Source organism: Phocoena sinus, chromosome 6 (assembly GCF_008692025.1).
Source record: "Phocoena sinus isolate mPhoSin1 chromosome 6, mPhoSin1.pri, whole genome shotgun sequence".
Classification (NCBI taxonomy): Eukaryota; Metazoa; Chordata; class Mammalia; order Artiodactyla; family Phocoenidae; genus Phocoena; species Phocoena sinus.
This window is the reverse complement of record NC_045768.1, coordinates 68,927,070-68,954,780: the sequence shown is the minus strand read 5'-3', so window position 1 is coordinate 68,954,780 and position 27,711 is coordinate 68,927,070. Positions and strand designations below refer to the sequence as shown.

The 27,711-nt window shown below is 37.4% G+C and overlaps 1 protein-coding gene and 1 pseudogene across 3 annotated transcripts in view; one reads left to right on the top strand and one right to left on the bottom strand.

Annotated features, from left to right (window-relative positions):
- Positions 1-27,711, bottom strand: part of DENND4C (DENN domain containing 4C) — a 132,459-nt gene that overhangs the window by 83,078 nt on the left and 21,670 nt on the right. For 2 of the 3 annotated variants that reach the window (XM_032634467.1, XM_032634466.1), the window contains exons 2-5: positions 14,356-14,677; positions 4,246-4,498; positions 3,248-3,317; positions 1,169-1,338 (exon numbers count right to left, since the gene is read on the bottom strand). In XM_032634467.1, coding sequence (XP_032490358.1) covers positions 1,169-1,338; positions 3,248-3,317; positions 4,246-4,498; positions 14,356-14,660 — 798 coding nt within the window. In that variant the 5' untranslated portion in view covers positions 14,661-14,677. Of the gene's footprint in view, positions 1-1,168; positions 1,339-3,247; positions 3,318-4,245; positions 4,499-8,119; positions 8,189-10,761; positions 10,808-14,355; positions 14,678-27,711 lie in introns of those variants that run through there. The other variant, XM_032634468.1, reaches the window with a different exon arrangement.
- LOC116755274 lies at positions 21,043-21,302 on the top strand (annotated as a pseudogene).

Sequence of the window (27,711 nt, the reverse complement as noted above, 5' to 3'; positions counted from 1 at the left end):
TGAATACAAGACCCTTATGGAATACCTACAGTATCACATTACTTTCTCCCAGCCTGGGGCCTGCTTTTCCACCTTCTTAATGGTACCTTTGAATGAACAGATGTCCTTAACTCCAGTGAGGTCCTATTATTCATCTTTTCTTTTATGGCTAGCGCTTTCTGCATACTGTTTAAACTATCTTCACTTACTCCCTCAATTTTAATGTATTATTTGTCTCATGACCCTCACTGTTGTTGTTGAGAAATTAGCCATCAATTAATAGTTATACCTTTATAAGTAAGTATGTCTTTTCTTTCTGGTTGTTTTTTGTCTTTGGTATTCTATCATTTTACTATAATATGAAAACAGGTGGTTTTATACTTTTATTTTTTTTCTGCTGAAGATTCAGAGTGTATCTTTAACCTGAAAAACTCAGTTTTTCATCAACGTTGGAAAACTCTCAATCAACCACTAGCTCTTAAAATGCTGTCTCTCCCTTTTCTAGTCTCTCCTTCTGGGGTTCATTAAATATCTGTTGGTCCATCTGATTCTATCCTCCGCATTTTTAAACTCCTTTTATGTTTTATGCATTCCTGTGCCACTTGCAAGATAACCTATTTTCCACTTCATTAATTCTTCCTTCATGTATGACTTATCTGCTGTTTAAACCATTCATTACATTTTTAATTTTATGGATATTTTCATTTCTAGACATTTGATTCTTTTTCCAACCTGTCTACTGATTTTTCAAAATATCCTGTTCTTTCCTTGATGTTCTGAGCCCCTCTATTAGGTCTTGAATCATTTCAATTATATATTCAATTTATAATATCTTTGATATTGTTATTCTATCATTTCAATATCTTAAGGGTGTAATCCAGCTCTGTGTCTTGTTGATTCTTCCTATGGTACCTATGCCTTCTAACTTTCACTAGCATCTCATCTTGAGGCCTGGGTTTTGAGGGTATCTCTCCAGAGACTTTATATGTGCTCCTATAGACACTCCAGGGGTATCAGCATCCTGATCCCAATTTTCATGTAGACTTCTCACTTTGGGCATTGAAGTGCAAATGTAAACAGAAATGTATTGTGTTCAAATAATCCTAACATTCACATTAAACCTATATTAATCATTTTATGGATTAAAAACATGGACAAAATAGGTTTAATAAAAGAGGAAAAAACATACCTTTTCAGCAGAAGAGCCTGTGAGGACAAAAGTTGAAAAAACTGGAAGCGGGTATTTGCTTTGGGGATCCCAACATTCAATTGTAGCTCCCATCGGAAGGCAGAAGAGAGGGACAGATTCCGAGAGCGGAAATGACTCATAGTCCTCTTCTGGATACCTAAAAATTAAACCTATTGGAGAAAGGACATAATGATATTTATTTATCTATTTATTATTTTTTTATTTTTTATTCTTTGGCTGTGCTACACGGCTTACAGGATCTTAGTTCCCTGACCAGGGATTGAACCCGGGCCCACAGCAGTGAAAGCGCCAAGTCCTAACCACTGGACTGCCAGGGAACTCCCGATAATTTTTTTCAAATAGTTACTAATTACATATTAATAGGATACATATTAATAGGATATTTTACATATTACATATTAATAGGATATTTTAATAGCACATTCTACAGAAATATTTGTGTGAAATTTCAAGATCAGTTTTTCTCTTGCCATATCAGTAATTAAAATAAATAACAAATTTACCATTTATTTTTACCCATGGACTTAAAGTTCACTGTAACATTAAAATGTATTAAATATACTAGTTAAAACTCTATTCAACAGGATCATCAATCTTAATGTATTTTCCCTACATACTGCCAACATCTTAGAGAATGCAAGAAACATACAGGGAAATTTATCAACTATTTCAGTTAGTCTTCTGTGGGGAGAAAAAAAAATTCAGGGAAGGGACAAGTGTTATGAAATAATGCCAAGGCAGCAGAAATTATCACAGCCCCTAAACTTTTCTTGAGAGAGCAGCAGTGTAAAATGAATGTAACATGAAAAGTAAATGAGACAGAAACTCTTGTTTCTGTACAGAGTTTGCGAGATCAAGGAAGCAGGAGCAGGGGGCACTGTGAGAAGCATAACAAAGACCAGAATAAAGTAGCTACATGGCATCAATTCATTAGCCTCTAATATCTCTAATACACAGACCACCCCTAGGTTAAGCACTTGAAAGTCAGTAGCAGAATTTTGAGTCCAAATTCAGTCTACAAAATTCTTTATTCTAAAATATGTGTCTTATATCAAATACCTGAACACCTTCACAAAACTTGTTTCTATACGTTTTCTTTAAGTGACACTTTCTCACCACCAAAAAGAAAAAAAAACTTCTAAGGAAATCATATATAATCAACACATTACAGCAATATTAACAGTATTACATTTTAAAGTGATACTGAAATTTATAACTGTTAATTGTTGCCTTTATTTTTATATTAAATGATTTGATACATTAGTATGAATGTCTTTATGAGGACAATTAAGATTTCTCATATATGGATTTGCCTGACTTCCCTGAAGTAAAACTTTATTCCAAAAATTGTGCACAATAAAAAGTAACTGACACTGCTTCTTTTCACAAAGAAGTATTCCAGTATCTCTTCTATTTACAACTGGAGCATACCTGTATTTTCAGTTTTTATCCCACCATAACAGTGGGATGAAGAGGTCACACTTAAATCTTTACAGCCCTTGACACTTTACTGTGCAGTTAAGAATGTGGCGATAGATTTCTCAAACACTTCATGGCAGAAAAGGTTCTCCTCTCTTCCATATAGCTGATTCTTTGCAACAAGGGAGAAAGGAAGCAACTCCACCTTTCATGGCAAGTAACATGTGCTTTCAAATCAGACACACAGAGATAAGAGAAGGAAATATATAAGAAGTAAAGATGTAGTTTGACACCTTTCTGACTGCCAAAATATAAAAGGTCAGAGAGTAAATATTTTCCACTCAACTATTAAATCTATTAGTGTAGACTAAAATTGAATGTTTATTCCACAAATGCTTGTTTGGAATAAAATTTTCCATTTAATTAACAGTATATTTTTATTGGTGGGGAGTAATACTAATGTATCTTGTAGTATGTAATGTATTTAGGAAAACTTATGCCCTTACATGCTAAAGTTACAGATAATTCAATTTATGAATAGATCAATTCCACAGACTGTATAAGGGAGCATCCACTGTCTCTTCTAACCAAATGTTAGTGTGCAACAATACAGAGACCTTTTATTTTTCATTTACTTACCAGCTTTATATGCTATTGCATTGGACGCAGGCACAGACTTCTTATAACACAGAAACACACTGGAACCCCACTGTAAAATATAAATTAGGTTTAAAAAAAACACAAAAGAGTGATAATAAATTGATTTTGTTGAATGTCTTCTAAAGATTTTGATTATTTCCTCAAGGAAGTCTATTTAAAACATGTTTATCAAACAGACTATATATAGTATACAATATAGCAAAACATGAAACTGAAAACACTAGAAGAAAAGGAATAAAAAAACATTGCCACGAAAATTAAACTGATGCAAAGGTTGTTTCAAAAATTTTACAATTCTGTAATCATGCAGAGGCTGCCTCTATTTGAAAGAAACAGCACAAAACGTGGGTGCTGAGCCCAAACTACGGAAGACTGGGGTCACTAGATGCTATGAAGTCATTATCTCCAGAGGCAAACCTGTCTTGACTAATAGCCTTGGGTGCATGGGTCATCTCTGCCTATACCTCATTTAAGCTAATATTAGTTTCCTTTAAGTTGTTTTTCAAAATAAACATAACCCAACAGTAAACTTTAGTGTCATAAAACTATAAATCCAAAGTATATGTTGTATTTTCTTCTTCAGTAGAGCCCTTTTAAAATAAATACGAAAACTACAATATTTAAAATAAACAAATATAAAGGGTGTCTTGACCCAATCTCCCTGTAATTGTCCTTGAAGACACCACTAAAACCCAAAAGCTAACAAAACCTGTACATTAGTGTAATGTATTAACACATATCAAAAAAAAAAAAATCCCTGACTTTAAGCATCTATTTTCTGGATGAAATTATTCTAAAACATCAGGTAGCTAAGGATTTTTTAAGTTATTATGAACCATAAAAATTAGAGAGCTAAAAGTAATTAAAAAAATCATGACAATATAAACTGAGAGTAAATAATAAGCCCAATAATAGAGGTCCAAAAAACTTTTTTAAAATTTTCGTATGAAATTTTGGAAATGAAACTTTATTCTTACCATTCCGCAATTTAAGTTTTTGTCAACTTTGCAGAAGGTATGAGGAGGGGTTTCTCCCTTACTGGTTACGATAACACAGATATCAGTTACAGCCAACGAATTCTGGGGTCGAATTAGAGGAGCCCTTCGATAAGTGATAAAGATTCTTTGTGAAGTAGTTGAACTATTGTTGACATTGGCACAGCGACCATAGGGTGTGGCTTGGATCACTTCACATCCTGGAATTAGTCTTTCTTTCCCATCATATAAAACTCTGCATGGCAGGGAGGGAAGAAATAAATAGATAAGTTAACATATGTCAGGTTAAGGCTAGTTTTCTCCTTGAGAACAAAATAAATTTTTTTGGTCTCCCCTTTTGTTTCCCAAATGTTAACTGCAAACCAAAACTAAAATAATTACTTTGGGAATTATAAATCTCCTACTGTTTTTCAACAGCTAGAATACAATTTTAGAAGTGTAAATAGGATCAAACAACTTGATTTTATTGCTTATTACAAGAAACATATGAAACAAAAAAGGGGCAATACCACAATCATCCTCAGGTCAATTCTCAGAAGTTTTATCTAGTATTCAGGTGTTTTCACAAAATTTACCTTCATAATTCCTGTCAAAATTTCACCTTTAAAAATCCCGACTGGGCTTCCTTGGTGGCGCAGTGGTTGAGAGTCCACCTGCCGAGGCAGGGGACAAGGGTTTGGGCCCCAGTCCGGGAGGATCCCACATGCCGCGAAGCAGCTGGGCCCGTGAGCCATGGCCGCTGAGCCTGCGCCTCCAGAGCCTGTGCTCCGCAATGGGAGGGGCCACAGCAGTGAGAGGCCCTCGTACCGCAAAAAAAAAAAAAAAAAAAAAAAAAATCCCGACTGAAACTATAAAACACCGTTTAAAGAGATGAGCTAATAAATAAAAAGTCATCTTATGGTCATAGATAAGAAGACTTAATATTGGTTAGATGTCAAATTACTATCTAAATCCTAGCTGCCTTCTTTTTTAGAAATAGGCAACAAAATTCTAAAGTTCATATGGAAATGCAAGGGACCCAGTATAGGCCAAAGCAATCTGGAAAAACAACAACAGACTTGGAGGATTCATACTCCCCCATTTCAAAACTTACTACCAATCTAGTCATCAGTACAGTGCAGTACTAGAATAAGGATAAACATATAGATCAATGGAATAACGTGGACAGTCTGAAATTAAACCCATACACTTACAGTCAATTGATTTTGACAAGAGTTGCAAGATAAATCAATGGGAGAAGAATAATCTTTTCAACAAATGGTGCTGGGACAACTGGATATCCAAATGCAAAAGAACAAAGTTGGACCCCTTCCTTACACTACACACCAGAAAACCAAAAATGGATCAAACACTTAAATGTAAGAGTTAAAACTATAAAATTCCTAGAAAAAAACACAGAAATAAATCTTTGTGGCCTTGTGTTAGACTAAGCCTTTTTATATATGACACCAAAAGCACAAATGACAAAAGAAAAACAGATAAACTGGACTTCATTAAAATTAATAACTTCCGTGCTACAAATGATACCATCAAGAAAGTGAAATGGGGCTTCCCTGGTGGCGCAGTGGTTGGGAGTCCGCCTGCCGATGCAGGGGACGCGGGTTCGTGCCCCGGTCCGGGAAGATCCCACGTGCCGCGGAGTGGCTGGCCCGTGAGCCATGGCTGCTGAGCCTGCGCGTCCGGAGCCTGTGCTCCGCAAACAGTGAGAGGCCCGCATAGCGCAAAAAAAAAAAAAAAAAAAAAAAAAAAGAAAGTGAAATGATAACCACAGATTGTGAGAAAATATTTGCAAATCATATATTTAACTAGGAAATTCTTTCTAGAATATGTAAAAAAAAAATCTTACAAATCAATATAAAAAATTACACCATTTAAAAATGGGCACAGGACTGGCAAAGGATATATAGGAATTCTCTGTACTATCTTTACAATTCTTCTGTAAAAGTAAAATTATTTTAAAATAAAACATCTTGGGCTTTCCTGGTGGCGCAGTGGTTGAGAGTCTGCCTGCCGATGCAGGGGACACGGGTTCGTGCCCCGGTCCGGGAAGATCCCACATGCTGCGGAGCGGCTGGGCCCGTGAGCCATGGCCGCTGAGCCTGCACGTCCGGAGCCTGTTCTCCACAACAGGAGAGGCCACAACAGTGAGAGGCCCGCATACCGCAAAAAATAAATAAATAATAAAATAAAATAAAACACCTTCTTTGTTTTTAATGGGCAAAGAATCTAAATAGACATTTGGTCAAAGAGGATATACAAATGTCCGAAAGCACATAAAAAGATCTTGAACATACTATTAGCCATTAGGGAACTACAAATCAAACCACGATGAGATACCACTTCACATTCATGGGAATGGCTAGAATAAAAAAGACAGATAATAACAAGTGTCAGAAAAATTGGAATCCTCATACAATGCTGGTGGAAATCAACAGCTCTGGAAAACAGTCTGACAGTTCCTCAATGGGTTAAACATAGATTTTCCACATGACCCAAGAGGAAAAATAAACATAGATTCTTCTCAGTATATACACAAGAGAAAAGAAAACACATCTATGCAAACACTGGTACACAAATGCTTATAACATCATTATCCACAACAGCCAAAAAGTGGAAACAATCAAATGTCCATCAACTAATGAATGGATATGTAGATTGTAGTATAGCCATGTAACAATATCATGGATCAATAAAAACAAAGAAGTACTGATACATGGTACAACATGGACGAACCTTGTAAACATATTAAGTGAAAAAAGCCAGACAAAAAAGACCATATATAGTATGATTGCATTTACATGAGATGTCCAGAACAGGTATTTCTACAGAGACAGAAAGTAATTTAGTAGTTGCCTAGGACTAGAGAGTAGGAAAGAGTATTGGAGAGTGACTGCTAAGGGTATAAGGTTTCTTTTCAGAGTGATGAAAATGTTCTAAAATGGACTGTGGCTACACAACTCTGTGAATATACTAAAGACCATTTAATTGTACACTTTAGATGGCTGAATTGTACGATATGTGAATTATAGCTCAATGAAGTTGTTAAAGCCCAAGTAAATATAACACTATAAAGCCTCCATATTTAAATCAAAATAGTATTGGCAAATGAGTAAATAGAAAGAACAGTGAACAGAAATCTAGTATATGATAAAGGTGACACTTCAATACACTGAGGGAAAGATGGACTTTTTAATTTAATAAGCGGTGCTTGAATAAGCAAATTGCCATTGGGAAAAATAAACAAACAAAATTCTATCTGTAGTTCATACTATACACAATAAGGGCTCCCAGTGGATCACATATGTAATGTAAAGAATGAAAACATACTAAAAGAAAACCTAGCAGTAGGAAAAATGTAACTATGACTCAAAATCTAGAGGCAATAAAAGAAAAGAGTAAGAAAATAAACTTCATAAAATAAACTTTACATGACAAAAAAACGCTGTAAATCAAGTCAAAAGACAAATTATAAGGGGAGAGGAATGGAGAAGGGGTAAAATAGGTAAAAGGAATTAAGAGATACAAACTACTTGTAATAAGTTACAAGGCTGTAATGTACAGCACAGGGAATATAATCAATATTTTATAACTTTATATGGAGTATAATCTATAAATATTCAACCACTACACTGTATACCTTATAAATTAACATAACAGTGTAAGTCAACTATACTTCAATTTAAAAAAAAGACAAATTAATAAACTTGGAGAAAACATCCAGTGACTCTTTTACAAAAAGTTCATCTTCCTAACACATAAATATCTCATTTAAAAAAAACAAGAAAAAGACCAAAAACCTGTTTTTATTTTTTTACTTAAGCATATTGCTCAGTTTATTGGCATAAAGTGTACAAACCTGTATAACCAGCTCCAGACCAAAAAACAGACAATCACCAATGGTTCTCATTATTCTCCCTTCCAATCACTACATCATTAAGGAAAACCACTATCCTGAATTTTAAAAGAATAAATTAATCAAAAACCTGTTTTTAAAAAAGACATTAACAAACAGTTAATGCCAAAGGACATTAACAGTTCACAAAAGAAAAAACGGTCCTTAAACACTGAAGAAATACTTAACCTCATTAAAATTATTCTGACATACCATTTCTCTACTGTGAGACCAACGAAAATTCAAAAATCTTATCACATACTTTGTTGATGGCATTGTGGGGAAAGAAGCACTCACATACAGTGATGATGGTAGGATAAAACAGCACAATCACAATGGAGGGAAATTTGGTAACATTTAACAAAATTATGCATGTATGTATCTTTTAACCCAGCAATTCCTTTCTAGGATCTACCTGAAAATATAACTCCACAAATATGTAACAACATATGCACAACATTAATCACCAAAGCATTCTTTAAGGGCACAAGATAGGAAAGAACCCAAATGTCCATCAATAGAGGCTGGCTGAATAAAGTATGATACATCCACACAAATAAGTGTTACAAAGCTATAAAAAAAAAAAAAAAAAAAAGAGTGAGAAAGATCTCCATTTTCAGAAATGGAGTGGTTCCCAGGAGATGGTGTTAGGTGAAAAAACAGAGTATAAAACAGTGTACATAGTATCTGCATTTAGTTTAAGAGGAAGAAATAAAACTATACACACATATGTGTTTATTTCTGTAAAAACACACACTGAAAGGATAAATCAGAAACTAAACAACAGGGGAGGGGAGGGCAGAAAGTATAGAGAAAGGAGTAGAGGAAACAGAAACTGAAGCAATACTTCTCTAAATATATCTTTTTATGTGTTTTGAACCGCAACAATATTTTCCATATTAAAAGAATTTTAAAACAAATGAAACACAAAAAGGAACAAATGAACCTAACTGCATAGCAAATTGGTAATATAACCACATAGAAAAACTATTTCATATAATTTTTTAACACAGTACTCTGTAAATGCTTAATGGGTTTTATTCTAGGGACAAGGAACTCAGTAACAGAATTACTATTGGTAGTAAAACTGATACTATAACTTGAGATTACCTTATGTAAATAAGATAAATAAGTAACATATTTATGATTTAGAAACCAAGATTTTCAGCATAAGAGAAACAAGATACAATCCAAAATGAGTTCAGTAAGATTTTAATGTTAAAATTTGAAGTTGAAATATGAGTATGAACTCATGATTTATATATTTATTTATATAAAAAATAGACACCTCAGTAACAATGAATCCAAATAGCTCCAAATTTTGATTGACATAGCAGTCAGCTGGAAAGGGCTCCCACTGGCCAAACTTGGGACAATTTGGGCAAAAAGAATAAGGATTGCAATTGATTTTTATCAAATGGAATAAATTAAAATTCACAGTTCCTCAATTATACTCAAAGAAAATTTAAAAATCTGTCTCATTAAAAAAAATGATGGGCTTCCCTGGTGGCGCAGTGGTTGAGAGTCCACCTGCCGATGCAGGGGACAAGGGTTTGCGCTCCGGTCCGGGAAGATCCCACATGCTGTGGAGCGGCTAGGCCCGTGAGCCATGGCCGCTGAGCCTGCGCGTCCGGAGCCTGTGCTCCGCAACGGGAGAGGCCACAACAGTGAGAGGCCCGCGTACCACATAAAAAAAAAAAAGAAAGAAATGAGGCCAAGAGAATAGGAAAGCTCTTCATTATAATAAAATGCCAATTAAAAATGTATTTTTTAAATGACAGTGTTAGAAAAGTCTCATTTTACATCCCCCCATACAAGATCTAATTCAGGCAATGACCAATGGAAACAGTAAGTGAAAAGGTTTTAGGGGACAAGATATTTAAACAATGCCCACAACTCCACAAATTACTTAAATAACAGAAAAAATAAAAATGCCTTTACAATAGATAGCAAGCAATTAACCATTTTAACCAAGTGACTGAACTTAGCATCACTAATTATGGGACAATCTGTCACTACATGCTTTCCTGATGCTAGCGCTACGTGTGAGTATTCTTGCCAAAAATATTTAATGTACATTTAATCCAGACTTTAAACCTAACATCCAGTTTACAGGAAATACTGACAATAAAGGAACAAGTTAAATGACTTGATGAGGAAACAATTAGATAAATCTAGAATGTAGGGCATTCTATAAAACAAGTGGCCCAGACTCTGCAAAATGTCTATATATCACAGAAAAATGTTGTGGAATGTTCTAAAACAGACTAAAGAGGTAAAATAACCAAATACAACAGGTAAGCCACGACAGGATCCTGGATTTTTTTTTAAGCTATAAATAAACATTCTTGAGACGACTGCAAATATTTGGCTAGGGAGTGGATACTGAAAAATATGATGGAATTATTAATTTTCTATATACCATGGTCATTAGGAACATGTCTTAAGGGATGCATGGTGAAGTATTCATAGGAGAATTGTTATGATAGCTTCAGCCTCGTTTCAAATAGTTTAACAAAAATATTGGAAAATGTTAATTTGTTATATCTAGATGGATAGCATACTGTTCATTATACTACAGTTTACCATTTAGGAGAAAAGGATACTGGTGTTTATTACAATATTCTGTTAACTTTTCCGTATGTTTGAAATTTTTCAAAAACCAAAAGTGCTGGAAAAAAAAATTCATATGAAAGTCAATCAATCTGATAAGTGAAGGAAGATAAAAACTTTGTATAGTCTGTGATTCCTTATCTCAAAAAACACATCTGACATATACAATAATATAGTGACCTGATTAAATTACACTTTATGGATTATTTGAAATTATGAGGGAATATCAGATCTTACATATTGTAACTTAACATCTTTTCCAGGAAAGAAAACCTGTTATTTTTATAAATATCTCATCTTGTTTATAAAACAGTCCAAAAGGTCAAAAGTTTGACAACTCTGTTTCATATTTAGTTGAATGAGATGGGTACCTGTCTTTATACTGGCTAACAGGTTTTTCCAAACCTCACTAGTATGCTTAATTGAGGGGAAAGAGGGGAGAAAAGACCAAATCACCAGATATTAACAATTATTTGATCTGGAGAGAAACTTTACCACCATGATCAGCTAAAAGACGACCGCACACTCAAGCAAACCTGGATCAGTTAACAGAAATTAGAAGCCTTAGGGAACTGCAAGATATATATGAAAGAGCCGCTTGCAACCTGAAAGCATCGAAGTATAATTATCTAAGTCATCATTTTTAAGTTATGCCCCTGAATCACAAGGAACAACAATCTTTCAGAGACTTATACCCTTTTAATTACAACTACATGGTGGGAGGTCTGGGGATGAGGATGTGAACAGATAACCTTTAAAGGATGGCCACTGAGAGAACAGTGAGGCTGGAACACAAGTAAGTCCCTGGGGCTGGTTTCCCTTCAACTGACATGAATATTATCAAACTTTTATCCTATACCCATCCTATTATGGATATTACCTATCTTCTTAAGAAAACCACAGAGAAAATAAAAGAACTGACAGTAAAACCTCTCAGTCCTATATTTTCAACCCTTCCTTCTCCATTGGTTTCTTCCCTTCAGTATAAAGATGTTCAAGGTTCTCTCCTGGGAGAAATGTTAAAAAATAGCCCTGGACTCTGTTTCCCCTCACCTTCCAGGTATCCTAAACCATTGCTGCTGGGGATTTCGTTAAAATACAGATTCAGTAGATCTAGGGCAGTGCCTGAGATTCTGACTCTCTAACACACTCACAGGCCCTATAGACAATACTGGACCATGACAAAATAGCAAGGCCCATAACTATCTTCTCTTTCCCTTAAAGTCACGCTTTCAAAAAGAAGCCTCTATAACTCCAATTCCCAATCATGCTCCGTCCTTTCTAAACTGGCTCTTATGTCCACTAATCTTATAAAGTTGTATGACCCCCACTGCAACTGTACTGACTTGAAGGAAAATTGTAGACGCTAAATAGGGTGATATGTACTATATACTAAAGGAGTTAAAGTAAAGTAAGATAAGGACAAAACATCCTTTGGCTTTGGAAATTTGAACATACTGAGGACCTTGGGACAATTTCACCAGAGCTCTGTTGGAACAGTAAAGAAATGATGAGCAAAACAAGTGGTGGTCAAATGTAGCAGCTCACTACCGTTCTTAATATCAGAACAACTATGAACAGAACCACCAGCAACCAACTCTTTAAAAAAAAACATTTCGTTGGGCAATCAGGGTAATTTGGATATATGATGATATTCAAGAATTAATCATTTTTTAGGTGTGGTATTATGGTTACATTAAAAGAGGGACTCAATGTTAAGAAACGCAATCGATATAATACGTCACATTAATAAAATGAAGGAAAAATCCACATGATCGTTATCAATTAAAAAAGAAGAGGCAATTGACAAAACCCAACACATTTTTATGGTAAAAGCCCTCATAAAAGCAGCAATAGAAGGGACCTTCCTTAACATGATAAATAGCATTTATGAAAAACCCATGGCTAACATCATACTCAATGGTGAAAGACTGAAAGCCTTCCACCTATGATCAGGAATGAGAAAAGGATGCCTGCTTTCACCACTGCTATTCAATACTATACTGTTAAGTTCTAGCCAGAGCAATAAGACAAGGGGGGTGTGTTTGTGGGGGATAAATCAAAGTGCAAAGGAAGGAATAAAACTATCTCTATTTGCAAATGACATGATCCTATACAATAAAAAATCCCCCCAAAATCCACAAGAAAGCTATTAGAGCTAACAAATTCAGCAAAATTGCAGGGTATAAGATTAACACATGAAGTTGATAAAACCCACCTGTGTTGCCACAATCCGAAAAAGAACAATCCGAACAAGAAATTAAGAAAATAATCCCGTTTATAACAGAATCCAAAAGAATGAAATATTTAATAAAATTAATTAAGGAGGGACTCCTCTGGTGGTGCCGTGGTTAAGACTCCGTGCTCCCAATGCAGGGGGCCTAGGTTTGATCCCTGGTCAGGGAACTAGATTCCACATGCATGCTGCAACTAAGAGTCTGCATGCCACAACTAAGGAGCCGGGCAAGCCACAACTAAGGAGGCCACCTGCCACAACTAAGACCCAGCACAACCAAATAAATTAAATATTTTTTAAAATTAATTAAGGAGGTGAAAGACTTGTACACTAAAACCCATAGAACAGTGCTAAAACAAATAAGACCTGAATAAATGTAAAGAAAACTCATATAGTTTGGAAGACTTAATATGGTAAAGATGGCAATACTCCCCCCAAATTGATATGCAGATTAAATGCAATACCCATCAAAATTCCAACTGCGTGTTTTGCATAAATGAACAAATTGATCCTGAATATTTCCCAAGATGCTCTCAAATACATATGTTTGTACTAACTGATGGTAATTATAATGAGCAGAAGAGCTTAATACATGACATGTATATATGGTAAAGTATTACAGGTATTCTAAAAGCACATCTTATATAAAGAAGAGTCAACATAGACATTTTTGGAGAAAAAGATTTTACACAGAAGAATGATCTTCATTGGCTGTGGACTAGACACTAAATACCTCATAACAACTATACTCCTTCTAAACCGTAAATGCTTTGCTCCTGGCATTAAAAACCACACAGTGCAATTGTATTTTTCATCTTTCGTGTGTGTGTGTGGCCATGCCTCACGGCATGCAGGATCTTAGTTCCCCAACCAGGGATCAAACCCGTGCCCCCTGCAGTGGAAGCAGGGAGTCTTAACCACTGGACTGCCAGGGAAGTCCCAACTGTATTTTTTAAAACAGGAATGTTCCTTTGTTAAATGAGTTCAGAGCTTCACAAAAGCTCATTGCATAACCCAACTAGCTCCTTAAAAATATACTATCTTTTATTATAGCTTTTTGCTCTTTTATGTTTAATTAATAAGCTTATCTGATATGTACAAACAGAAATGAAATCACATTTCAGGCTCTAACGCCTTCATTTCAATATACTTTTGAAAGGAAATAATCTAATGACTCAATCCTATACAGAGAAATTCAGTAAGGATGGACAAAGATACATATATCTTACTATACTTGATTTTGAAGTAACAAATAATAATAGAACTATCAAGGATTTTGAATTTCTATTGCCATGAACCTTAAATAAATTTTATTCTCTTCACTATAGCAAAAGAAAATAAGTCACCGTACCCAATGTCAGTAAGAGGTGGTTTATCTCTCCCTCTTTTATAACAGAGGAACAGTTCTGGGCTTTTCAGACTTCCATAGTTCAAGTTTGCCTGCAGAGCTGACGGAGTGGCTTCAACACAGGTGTAACCCTCAGGTACTGTTTCCCCAGCTGATTTGTTAATAACTGCAATATCTGTAATTGGAGCTTTAGGTCCAGTAGACTTAGTATCTAAACGATTTATTTCTTGATCCAAAAGAGTAGATGTATCAATGAGACCTGCCACAACAAAGTAGTCAGTCACTCTTGGCCCTTTGTCTTCTATCATGGCTGCTTCTATATATCCTAGAAGAGAGGAAGAAAAAAAAAAACATCAATTAAATAAAATGCTTTATCCTAACTCACTAAGTTAAAATACTCCTGAGTTAACAAGTGATTAACAGGCACATTTCCCACTTGGATTTATAATCAAATTGTTATTCTGTAGAAGAAGACTGTTTTTTTAAAAAAAAATTTGTTTTTTAAAAAAAATAATAAATTTATTTATTTATGGCCGCGTTGGGTCTTCATTGCTGCGCATGGGCTTTCTCTAGTTGTGGCGAGCCGGGGCTACTCTTCGTTGCAGTGCACAGGCTTCTCATTGAGGTGGGCTTCAGTAGTTGTGGCACGTGGGTTCAGCACTTGTGGCTCACAGGCTCTACAGCACAGGCTCACTAGTTGTGGCACACAGGCTTAGTTGCTCCGCGGCACATGGGATCTTTCCAGACCAAGGCTTGAACCCGTGTCCCCTGCATTGGCAGGTGGATTCTTAACCACTGCACCACCAGGGAAACCCAAGAAGCTTGTTTTGATATCATCTTGTCAGCTTTTACCTAGTATGAAGTACAAGTTTATGGCATCGATTCATTTGTAATGCAACTATGATCCTATTATGTGCCTAAGGCCCTGTTAAGGATAATCAAACTATCAGAAGTGGGCTACGGTGCTTTCCTTTCAGCAAAATGCACATAATGAACAAAATTCATACTATTTTTTAAATGTCATTCTCTTTTGAGTTACAGAATTCCTAGAGCGAACTTCACATTTAAACAAACGAAATGAGTTCATCATGAATTATACAAAGTCTAACAGAAAAGATAAAGGTACTAGTAATAAGCATAATTAAACCAGTCTCTTAATCCAATCAGGAGTCTGTCCCTATAGTTAAAAAACGTTATGTAGGGCTTCCCTGGTGGCGCAGTGGTTGAGAGTCTGCCTACCAATGCAGGGGACACGGGTTCAAGCCCTGGTCTGGGAAGATCCCATGTGCCACGGAGCAGCTGGGCCCGTGAGCTACAAATACTGAGCTCTGCGCGTCTGGAGCCTGTGCTCCGCAGCAAGAGAGGCCGCGACAGTGAGAGGCCCGCGCACCGCGATGAAGAGTGGCCCCCGCTTGCCACAACTAGAGAAAGCCCTCGCACAGAAACGAAGACCCAACACAGCCAAAAATAAAAATAAATAAATTAAAAAAAAAAAAAAACGTTATGTAAATACTGTGTAAACTAAGTAAGTTTAGGGGTCATTAACTATTTCATATATAGATACCAGACAGAGCATAAAAAACCATAACCAAAGAAGACAAAGTTATACAAAATACATATTAACAGGGCCTCCCTGGTGGCGCAGTGATTGAGAATCTACCAGCCAATGCAGGGGACATGGGTTCGAGCCCTGGCCTGGGAAGATCCCACATGCTGCGGAGCAGGTGGGCCCGTGAGCCACAACTACTGAGCCTGCGTGTCTGGAGCCCGTGCCCCGCAACAGGAGAGGCCGCAACAGCGAAAGGCCCGTGCATCGCGATGAAGAGTGGCCCCCACTTGCCACAACTAGAGAAAGCCCTTGCACAGAAACGAAGACCCAACACAGCCATAAATAAATAAATAAATAAATAAATAAATAAATAGATTAATAAAAAGCAGTTTCTTTTTTAAAAAATACATATTAAGAGACTTAGGTAATACATGGTAGAAACCTAGAGAATATGAACACTGAGTCAAGATTTCTATTATCTTTAAACTCAATACCTCTAAAAATAAAATTAAGCTTTTGAAATTTTATTTTCTTTAAATATTTATTTATTTATTTAGTAATTTAGGCTGCACCAGGTCTTAGTTGCGGCATGCGGGCGCTTAGTGGCGGCATGCACGCAGGATCTAGTTCCCTGACCAGAGATCGAACCCGGGCCCCCTGCATTGGGAACACAGCGTCTTACCCACTGGACCACCAGGAAAGTCCCTGGAATTTTAAATATTTCTATGGATTTTACGTGCTTTTTAAATAACTTTACTGAGGTATAACTTACATACAATAAAATGCACATATTTTAAAGTGTACAGTTTGGTACGTTTTCACAAATGCATAGTGAAACCATATCACAATCACGATGGTGAACACATCCATCAACATCCAAAATATTCTTGTACCCCTTCATCATCCCTCCCTCCCCAGGCAAGGAGTGACCTGCTTTCTGTCACTGTAGATTAGTTTCTAGAATTGATATAAACGACATCATACAGTATATTCTTTTTTGTCTGGCTCCTTTCACTCATTGTAATTATTCTGAGATTCATCCATGTTACTGTTTATATCAAGTTCATTCATTTTTATTGCCGAGTAATATTCCACTGTTGAATATACTACAAAATGTTTATCCATTCACCCATATTAATAAACATATCGGTTATTTTCAGTTTGGGGCTATTATAAAGCTATCATGAATACCCATGTACAAGCCGTGTGCACGTATGCTTTCATTTACCTTAGGTAAATTCTAAGATGGAATGGCTAGGTCACCTGGTAGGCCTATGCAATTCTAAAAAAGTGCCAAATAGTTTTCTAGAGTGAGTATACCGTTTTACATTCCTATCATCAGTATATGAGAGTGCCGCTGTTCCACATCCTCTCCAACACTCTATAAGGTCAGTCGTTTTAATTTAAACTAGATTCTACTATGTCTACAGTGATACTTAGCTATAGTTTTAATTTGTATCTTTCTAATAACTAGTAATGTTGACCACCTTTTCATGTGCTTATTTTCCGTGCATATATTATCCTTTTCATACATCCTTGGATTCTGTTCACTAAAATTTTGTTTGAAATTTTATATATGTTAATGAGGGATACTGGTCTATAGTTTTGTTTTTTTTTTCCTCTTGTAATGTCTTTTATCTGGTTTTTACATCAAGGTAATGTCAGTCTCACAGAATGAGTCGGGAAGACTTTCCCCCTTTCAATTTTCACGAAGAGTTTGTATAGAATTGTTATTATGTCTTCCTTAAATGTTTGATAGAATTCACCTGTGAAATTATCTGGGTCTAGAGTTTTCTTTGAAGGTAGGTTTTTGTTGCTGTTGTTGTTGTTTTTGCGGTACGCGGGCCTCTCACTGCTGTGGCCTCTCCCATTGCGGAGCACAGGCTCCGGACGCGCAAGCTCAGTGGCCATGGCTCACGGGCCCAGCCGCTTCGCGGCGTGTGGGATCTTCCCGGACCGGGGCACGAACCCGTGTCCCCTGCATCGGCAGGCGGACTCTCAACCACTGCGCCACCAGGGAATTCCCCAAAGGGCTATTTAAAGTATGTTTTTCAGTTTCCAAATTTTGTACTTGGAAATTTTCCAAGAATCTTTCGGTTACTGACTTCTAACTTAATTACACTGTGCTCAGAGGATATACTGTGTATGACTTGAAGTCTTTTATGTTTATTGAGATTAGTTTTATGGCTAAGAATATAGTCTATTTGATAATTATACAATGTGCATTTTAGCAGAATGTGTGTTTTGTTGTTGGACAGAGGTCAAGAAGGTTACTAGTGTTGTTCAAATCTATATATCCTTGCAGATTTTGTCCGCTTGTTCAATCAATTATTAACAGAGTGGTACTGAAACTATAGTTCTGACTGTAATTATAGATCTGTTGATTTCTCTTTTCAGTTCTATCAGTTTTTGCTTCACATACTTTGAAGCTCTGTTATTAAGGGCATAACTATTTAGAATTACTACGTCCTTTCGATGAACTGACCTTTTTATCATTACAAAACGACCTTCTTTATCTCTGGTAAAAATGAGTCTGTATTAACAAAACCTTTTTAAAAATATTAAAATATTTATTAAAAACTTAGATATATAGTTAAATATCATTAGACTTCATTTTCCAACTATAGCCAAGATAACCTTTCAGAATCAATTTCATTTCACCTGTTTAGAATGGCATACATTTTAATAAATACTGTTAATATCAACAAAATACTATTAACTTCAATTTACAAGGCTAAATGTAGTTTACAAAATTCCTCTCATTGTAGCACAAAGAGTTTTTTAAAGGTTCAAAACTATGTGTTCCTTGGTGTTCCAAGCCATACAGAATGAAAAATGAACACTGTTTAAACCACAAAGAAACTAGAGTATTATCAAAGTTATTTGCTACATTAAAGCAATTTAAAATAGCACCTTAGTGATTCCATTTAGAAAGCATTATCAACATCAGTTATGCTGGCTGGATCATGGAGCTACAAAATTGAAAAAGCAAGTCAGTTCACATAAAATCAGTTTCTTTTTAAGAACACAAAGCAGTGTAATTTTCTACTGTTGCACCTGCAACTGAAAGTTTTGTAAAGAAGGAGGGCTGTAAAGAAAGGCTGAAAACACAGATGCTTTAAAGGGGTCATACAGGATGTAAGAGTTGTGGGAACTAGAGACCACAGGCAGCCACTACTGGTCAGATCCATCCAACTGTTGCCAAACAGACTGGGCAAAACCAGAATTTCCTTTTTGTCTTTTCAAGGGAAGCCAAAATAATCCGGACTTTTTTCCCCAACATTCCAGGGTAGAACTCTTGTGACCTAAACATGTGTCATCTACCTCTCGTGCCAAGTGTGACTGCCAGGGCCTTAGAGAGCCCAGTTAGTTCCTTTCCAACTTTACCCTGACTGTACAGACTTGAGCATTGGAATAATCCAGATTTTTAATGTAAATCTCCAAGTTTTAAAATATCAGCAACTAATTCAAAATCCTAGAACACTAGTAAGTTCAAACAAAACACATAAGCAGGCTAAATTCACTCTAAAGATTAAATATCGAGAAAAGAACAATTTCTAAATTTCATTTCAAAAATATTGACCTGGTTAGGGACTTCCCTGGTGGCACAGTGGTTAAGAGGGGACATGGGTTCGAGCCCCGGTCCAGGAAGATCCCACATGCTGCGGAGCAACAAAGCCCGTGTGACACAACTACTGAGCCTGCGCTCTAGAGCCTGTGAGCCACAACTACTGAGCCCACGTGCCACAACTACTGAAGCCCACACACCTAGAGCGTGTGCTCCGCAACAAGAGAAGCCACCACAATGAGAAGCCCGCACACAGCAACAAAGACCCAACACAGCCAAAAATAAATAAGTAAAATAAAATAGATTTTTAAAATAATAATAATAATAATATGCATAAAGAGAAAGTGCAATGTGGTAAATAGTACTTCATGGTCCTATAAATCTCAGTGAAGGGTATAATGGAGCGCATTACGATAGTCCAAATCTTGCTCAAAGTAAAAAGTTTTTATTAAAGCAGTTCCTACCCTTTGAGGTTTCAACAAAAGTATAGGGGGAAATGGAGGAAAGTGGAAAAAGTATGAAAATAAGAGTGAAATAACACTGCTTTCAACTCAAGAAGTATACAGAAAAGCATCATTGCTAATCTGAATATTCCCAATTTTAGCTACACTCTCTACAATGTTGGAAAACTAGAATATAAAATGTGCTAAATTATTTTGTATATATATGTACATATATTTGTATATACATATATGTATATATATGTATATGTACACAGAGAGAGAGAGAGAAATACAAAGACCTGATCAATTCTCCCCCAGGGAGTTTTTTCCTTTGTTTTCTTTAAAAGCTAAATCAAACCTAAACTTTATTCACTTTGAGCACAAAGTAACAGAGTAAAATAACACTTCACAAGTTTCTGAAACTCAGCTATCTGGCAACCTCACCAATTCATATACAGCCAAGAACCAGACATTAAGAACTGCCATAGATATCACCAAGCAGCAAAACATACATACTTAATGCACTTCAGTCTCTCATTCAGAGTCCGTTTAATGACAGTTTATTTTAAAAATTCTGTTAAGTTTATTTGACTACTAAATACACAGTGGGAGTAATAACAAATTAAAAGGAAGAGAGGTAAACACATTATCAGATCAAAAAATGAATCCATGAAGAAGCGGGGAAATATTTTATGAAACAGAAGATGACCTAAAGGCATACGTTAACTAGATCCTTAACTGCAAGAGCCCTACACACCTCAAATAAACCTAATGGGTATCACTGCTTTACAAATGCTCTATAGCATGTATAATCATATCATCTACTTATAATGGAACGCTTAACTTACTGATGAATTCTTTTCTCACCTTTATCTACATACTAAATACTAAAAATCATATATACTAAAATCCTATATAATCCTAAAAAAAACTAACCTCTATTTTGTTTCATTAGCCAATTTCCAAGCTAGTACACCCACAGCTAATTATAACAGTTCTGTATGTTTTTTGATGTGGTAGATAAACTCCCTCTTCACCCTTTTAAAAACTTTCCAGGCTTGACTGGCCTCTTTGATGAGGGTCACATTGAGCTTCCAGCGGCTTCAGGGGTGTCTTTAGGAGTCAGCACTATGGCAGAAGACATCAACTCCAAAATCAAGAACTATCAGCCTGCTCCTTTTGACAGCCACTTCCCCAACCAAAGCCAGACCAGGACTGCTGGCGGAACCACCTAGGCTTCCACCGCTGTGAGACGGCAATGTCTGCTAAAGGAGGTGATGTCCCCATGTGTGAATGATACTGGTGTGTGTACAAGTCTTTCTGCCCTATAGCCTGGGTGTCAACCTGGGATGACCGCTGGGCAGAAAGCATGTTTCCAGGGAAGATCTGAACTGGCTCCACCTCTCCTCTTTTGTCCTCCATCCTTCTGCTCAGGGTGGTGAAGGGGGACCTGGGTACATGGTGATCCCCACCCTGGGATCCTGAATCATGGCTTAACTAATAATAAATACTCATTGGAAGAGTGGGAAAAAAAAACCCAACTTTCCAGGCTTACTCATCCAAGCTTATCAAGTTTCAGGAGGAAAAAAGTTGAGATCTCTGTTAGGAACAACTCTAAAATCCAGATTATTTAAGAAGAACAGCCAACTTTACAATATTAAGTTCTCCAGTCACGTGCATACGGTATGGCTCTCCATTGTATTTAGATCATTTTTTTTTTTTTTTAAGCCTTTAAGTAAAGTCTCATGATTTTCTTCACCCAGATCTTCTACATTGTTTGTTAGGATTATTCATAAGTATTTTACAGTTTTGTGGCTAATGGGAAGGGGCTCTTATGTTTGCCAAACAATCATTACTGGTACATTAATAACCTATGACTGAGTCTCAGACCTTGTTCTAAATGCGAGGAATTAAAGCAATGAAAATACCAAATGTCATGTCTTTATGGAGCTTACATTATAGTTGGGAAATAATCAGTAAATAACTATAGACTTATAAATAAATAATTTCAGAAAGCATACATGCTATGAATAAAAATAAAGCAAGATATAGGGAAAGAAAGTGATAATGGAAGTGCTTATTTTTACACTGCAGTCAAGGAAGATCTCTTTGAAGAAGTAAGAAGGTAAAATCTGAGCAGGGGTTGAAGTGAAAGGAAAGAGTAAGTCGTATGACAACAGAAAACATTCCAAGCAGGAAGAAAATTTTTTAAAAAGCCTAAGGGCAAGTAAATACCTTGATCTTTGAGGAACAACAAGAAAGCCATGGTTCTGGAGCTTAGGGGACTATTGAAAGATGAGGTCAGTGAAGGTGGAAATCATACAGGACCTTTCAGGCTAGGTAAGGTCTCTAGATTTTATTCTAAACATGCTGGGAAGCAACTAGCAGCCTCCAGATGACAGTGCTGTGTCTTTAAAAAAAAAAAAAAAAATCACAGTAGTTGCTGTACACAGAGTAGAGGGAGAAAAGAGCAGAAGCAGGGAGTGCAGTTAGAAGGTAACTGTAGCAGTCCAAAAGAGAGATAATAATGGCTTATATTAAGGCGAAGGAGTGGGAGTGACAAGAAATGGCAAGATTTGAGATACAGTTTAAGGGTAAAAAAGCTACTGATGGATTGGAGGTATGAGGGAAAAGAGAAACTAAGAATGACTTCCAGTTTGTGGCCTAACCAAGTGGGTGGATAGTGGTGCCACATATTGAGATGGTAAAGTCTGAGGAAAGAGTAAGTTTGAGTAAATACACCCAACATTCTGTATCGGACAAGTTAAGTCTGAGATGCCTACTAAAACATTCAAGCGGAGAAGGCACTCCAATACAGCGTGGGGTTTGATAAAGATATCAAGGCTGGAGCCAATAGTGAATTAATGATACTTATAACCACGAAATTAAATAAGATACCCTAAAAAGTGACAAATACTGACACAGAAAAGGCCTAAGCCGAGGGCACTCCAACTTTTTTTTTTTTTTTTTTTTTTTTTGCGGTACGCGGGCCTCTCACTGTTGTGGCCTCTCCCGTTGCGGAGCACAGGCTCAGCGGCCGTGGCTCACGGGCCCAGCCGCTCCGCGGCATGTGGGATCTTCCCGGACCGGGGCACGAACCTGCGTCCCCTGCATCGGCAGGCGGACTCTCAACAACTGCGCCACCAGGGAAGCCCCACTCCAACTTTTGAGGCAAGGGAAGAGAAGCTAGAAAACAAGACTGAGAAGGAACTGTCATAAATCAGATAAGATTCAGGATGACATGGCATCCAGAAAACCAAGTGAGGTTTTCCCAAAATGAGGGACCAATCAATCGTGTCAAATGCTGATGAGAGGTAGAGAACTTTAAGACTGAGAACACTGACTAGAATGGGTTTAGTTGGTGAAGGTGGAGAAGAGCCAGCCTGGAGCGAGTTGGAGAGAAAACGCAAAGTAAGAAAATAGAGACAGTAAGTATGAGCAAGTCTTTGCAACAAATTTTTCTCTACATGAGAAAGAAAGGTGTGTGTGTGTGTGTGTGTGTGTGTGTGTGTGTGTGTGTGTGTGAGACAGAGAGACAGACAGACAAAGACAGATTTTGAGATGTTACAGCATGTTCTTATGCTTGCAAATATGATTCATCAGGAAAGAAAGATGATGCAGGGCACAGAAAGGATAACATCAGAGGCAAAATCCTTAAATAGACAAGAGAACGCAGCACAGATGGAGGACCTGGCATATACAGAGAGAGAAAGAGAGAGAGAAAAGAGTAGGGAAAGAAAAGAGATTAAGTAGTCTTCTTAGTAATGAAAGTGGAAGAGCAAAATGACTAGGTAATACTGAGGGCACAAGGGATATTTGTGGCCATAAATTTAAAGTGAGACCAGTCAGCACTGTTGTTTGTTTTCTCCAATCACACTCAGCTGCTCAGGTTCAAGGGAACACAGAGTTTGTAACGAATTGTGTTTTATCAGGGCTGAAGTTTTGCCCTAATTACAGTGAAGGAAGAAACAAGAGAGATGATAAACTGACCCCACAAAATAGTACAGAACATTAGCAGGCATTACCATTTTTATTCAATGAATCAATGTAATTGGGTAAGGAAAGAAGTTACTGTATGAGGCGCATGATGGACAGTGAAAGAGTTGTGTGACTAATGGCCTGGTGGTCTAGATAGAATCCAAGAAGTGTCAAAATATGGTATCAAAGTATGTGAGCTGGCAGAAAAAGAAATGGAAGTCAGAATTAGATGCTTAAAATACTTTAAGTTATAGATCTTGATGATAAAGTCTAGGGTAATGGCTCTCTATTCTAACTACACATTAGAATCTAATAGAATATTTTTATTAAAATCAGACCAAGAAAATAAGAATTTCTGAGGGTGGCACACTCCCATCAAAAATTTTTAAGCTGCCCAGTTAATTGTAATATACAGTCAGAATTGAGAACCAATAGTCTTGGGTGTAGTTGAGGCAAGTTAAAGAGAAACCTGCAATCTGCAGATTCAAGAACATCTAATGAAGTCTTCTTCTATAATTCCCAATATAAATAAAAGCATGAGCTATGTTCTAAATATTTTACATGCATTAACTCATTTCATACTCCTAACAACCCAACAAGGTATAACTAGTATTATCCCCTTTTTTAATGATGAAGAAGAATGGAAGAGAATGAAAGTATACAAAATTAAAACTCCTAGGTAGTATATGAAGTACTATAACACTATTTGTAGGTAAACGGTTGAAAGTTAAAGATGCATATAATAAACCCTAAGGCAAGTACTTAATAAAAAAATGTATAGTTAATAAACCAATGTGGAGATAAATGGAATAGTAAAATACACTCAATCCAAAAAGGAACAAAAGGCAGGACATTAAAAACAGAGAGAGGGGGCTTCCCTGGTGGCGCAGTGGTTGAGAGTCCACCTTCCAATGCAGGGGACATGGGTTCATGCCCTGGTCTGGGAAGATCCCACATGCTGCGGAGCGGCTGGGCCCGTGAGCCATGGCCACTGAGCCTGCGCATCCGGAGCCTGTGCTCTGCAACGGGGAGGCCACAAGAGTGAGAGGACCGCGTACCACAAAAAAAAAACAGAGAGAGAAACCTTAAGAAAATAGGAGCTGAACCAAGATGGTGGAGTAGAAGGACGCGCTTTCACTCCTTCTTGTGAGAACACCAGAATCACAACTAGCTGTTGGACAATCATCGACAGGAAGACACTGGAACTCACCAAAAAAGATACCCCACATCCAAAGACAAAGGAGAAGCCACAATGAGACGGTAGGAGGGGCGCAATCACAGCAAAATCAAATCCCATAACTGCTCAGTGGGTGACTCACAGACTGGAAAACACATCCCACAGAAGTCCACCCACTGGAGTGAAGGTTCTAAGCCCTACGTCAGGCTTCCTAACCTGGGGGTTCGGCAACGGGAGGAGGAATTCCTAGAGAATCAGACTTCGAAGGCTAGTGGGATTTGATTGCAGGACTTTGACAGGACTGGGGAAAACAGAGACTCCACTCTTTTTTTTAAATTATTTATTTATTTATTTAGACTCTGTTGGGTCTTCGTTTCTGTGCGTGGGCTTTCTCTAGTTGCGTCAAGCGGGGGTCCACTCCTCATCGTAGTGCGCGGGCCTCTCACTGTCGCGGCCTTTCTTGTTGTGGAGCACAAGCTCCAGACGCGCAGTCTCAGTAGTTGTGGCTCACGGGCCCAGTTGCTCGGCGGCATGTGGGATCTTCCCAGACCAGGGCTCGAACCCGTGTCCCCTGCATTGGCAGGCAGATTCTCAACCACTGCGCCACCAGGGAAGCCCGAGACTCCACTCTTGGAGGGCACACACAAAGTAGTGTGTGCATCGGGACCCAGGGGAAGGAGCAGTGAACCCAGGGGAGACTGAACCAGACCTACCTGCTAGTGTTACAGGGTCTCCTGCAGAGGTGGAGGGTGGCTGTGGCTCACCATGGGGATAAGGACACAGGCAGCAAAAGTTCTGAGAAGTACTCCTTGGCATGAGCCCTCCCAGAGTCCACCATTAGCCCCACCAAAGAGCCCAGGTAAGCTCCAATGTTGGGTTGCCTCAGGCCAAACAACCAACAGGGAGGGAACCCAGCCCCACCCATCAGCAGTCAAGCGGATTAAAGTTTTACTGAGCTCTGCCCACCAGAGCAACAGTCAGCTCTACCCAAACCAGTCCCTCCCATCAGGAAACTTGAACAAGCCTCTTAGATAGCCTCATCCACCAGAGAACAGACAGCAGAAGCAAGAAGAACTACAATCCTGGAGCCTGTGGAACAAAAACCACATTCACAGAAAGACAGACAAGATGAAAAGGCAGAGGGCTATGTACCAGATGAAGGAACAAGATAAAACCCCAGAAAAACAACTAAATGAAGTGGAGATAGGCAACCTTCCCGAAAAAGAAATCAGGATTATGATAGTGAAGATGATCCAAGCCCTCGGAAAAACAATGCAGGTAAAGATACAAGAAATGTTTATCAAAGACCTAGAAGAATTAAAGAACAAACAAACAGCAATGAACAATACAATAACTGAAATGAGAACTTCACTAGAAGGAATCAATAGCAGAATAACTCAGGCAGAAGAATGGATAAGGGACCTGGAAGACAGAATGGTGGCATACACTGCCGTGGAACAGAACAAAGAAAAAAGAATGAAAAGAAATGAAGACAGCCTAAGAGACCTCTGGGACAACATTAAATGCAACAACATTTGCATTATAGGGGTCCCAGAAGGAGAAGAGAGAGAGAAAGGACCAGAGAAAATATCTGAAGAGATTATAGTCAAAAACTTCCCTAACATGGGAAAGGAAATAGCCACCCAAGTCCAGGAAGCCCAGCGAGCCCCATACAGGATAAACCCAAGGAGAAACATGAAGAGACACATAGTAATCAAATTGGCAAAAATTAAAGACAAAGAAAAATTACTGAAAGCACCAAGGGAAAAATGACAAATAACATACAAGGGAACTCCCATAAGGTTAACAGCTGATTTCTCAGCAGAAACTCTACAAGCCAGAAGGGAGTGGCATGATATACTTAAAGTGATGAAAGGGAAGAACCTACAACCAAGATTACTCTACCTGGCAAGGATCTCATTCAGATCCGATGGAGAAATCAAAAGCTTTACAGACAAGCAAAAGCTGAGAGAATTCAGCACCACCGAATCTACAACAAATGCTAAAGGAAATTCTCTAAGTGGGAAACAAGAGAAGAAAAGGACCTACAAAAACAAACCCAAAACAATTAAGAAAATGGTCATAGGAACCTACATACCAATAATTACCTTAAACGTGAATGGATTAAATGCTCCAACCAAAAGACACAGGCTTGCTGAATGGATACAAAAACAAAACCCATATATATGCTGTCTACAAGAGACCCACTTCAGACCTAGGGACACATCCAGACTGAAAGTGAGGGGATGGAAAAAGATATTCCATGCAAATGGAAATCAAAAGAAAGCTGGAGTAGCAATAATCATATCAGATAAAATAGACTTTAAAATAAAAAATGTTACAAGAGACAAGCAAGGACACTACATAATGATCAAGCGATCAATCCAAGAAGAAGATATAACAATTATAAATATATATGCACCCAACATAGGAGCACCTCAATAAATAAGGCAACTGCTAACAGCTGTAAAAAAGGAAATGGACAGTAACACAATAATAGTGGGGGACTTTAACACCTCACTTACACCAATGGACAGATCATCCAAAATGAAAATAAATGAGGAAACAGAAGCTTTAAATGACACAATAGACCAGATAGATTTAATTGATATTTATAGGACATTCCATCCAAAAACAGCAGATT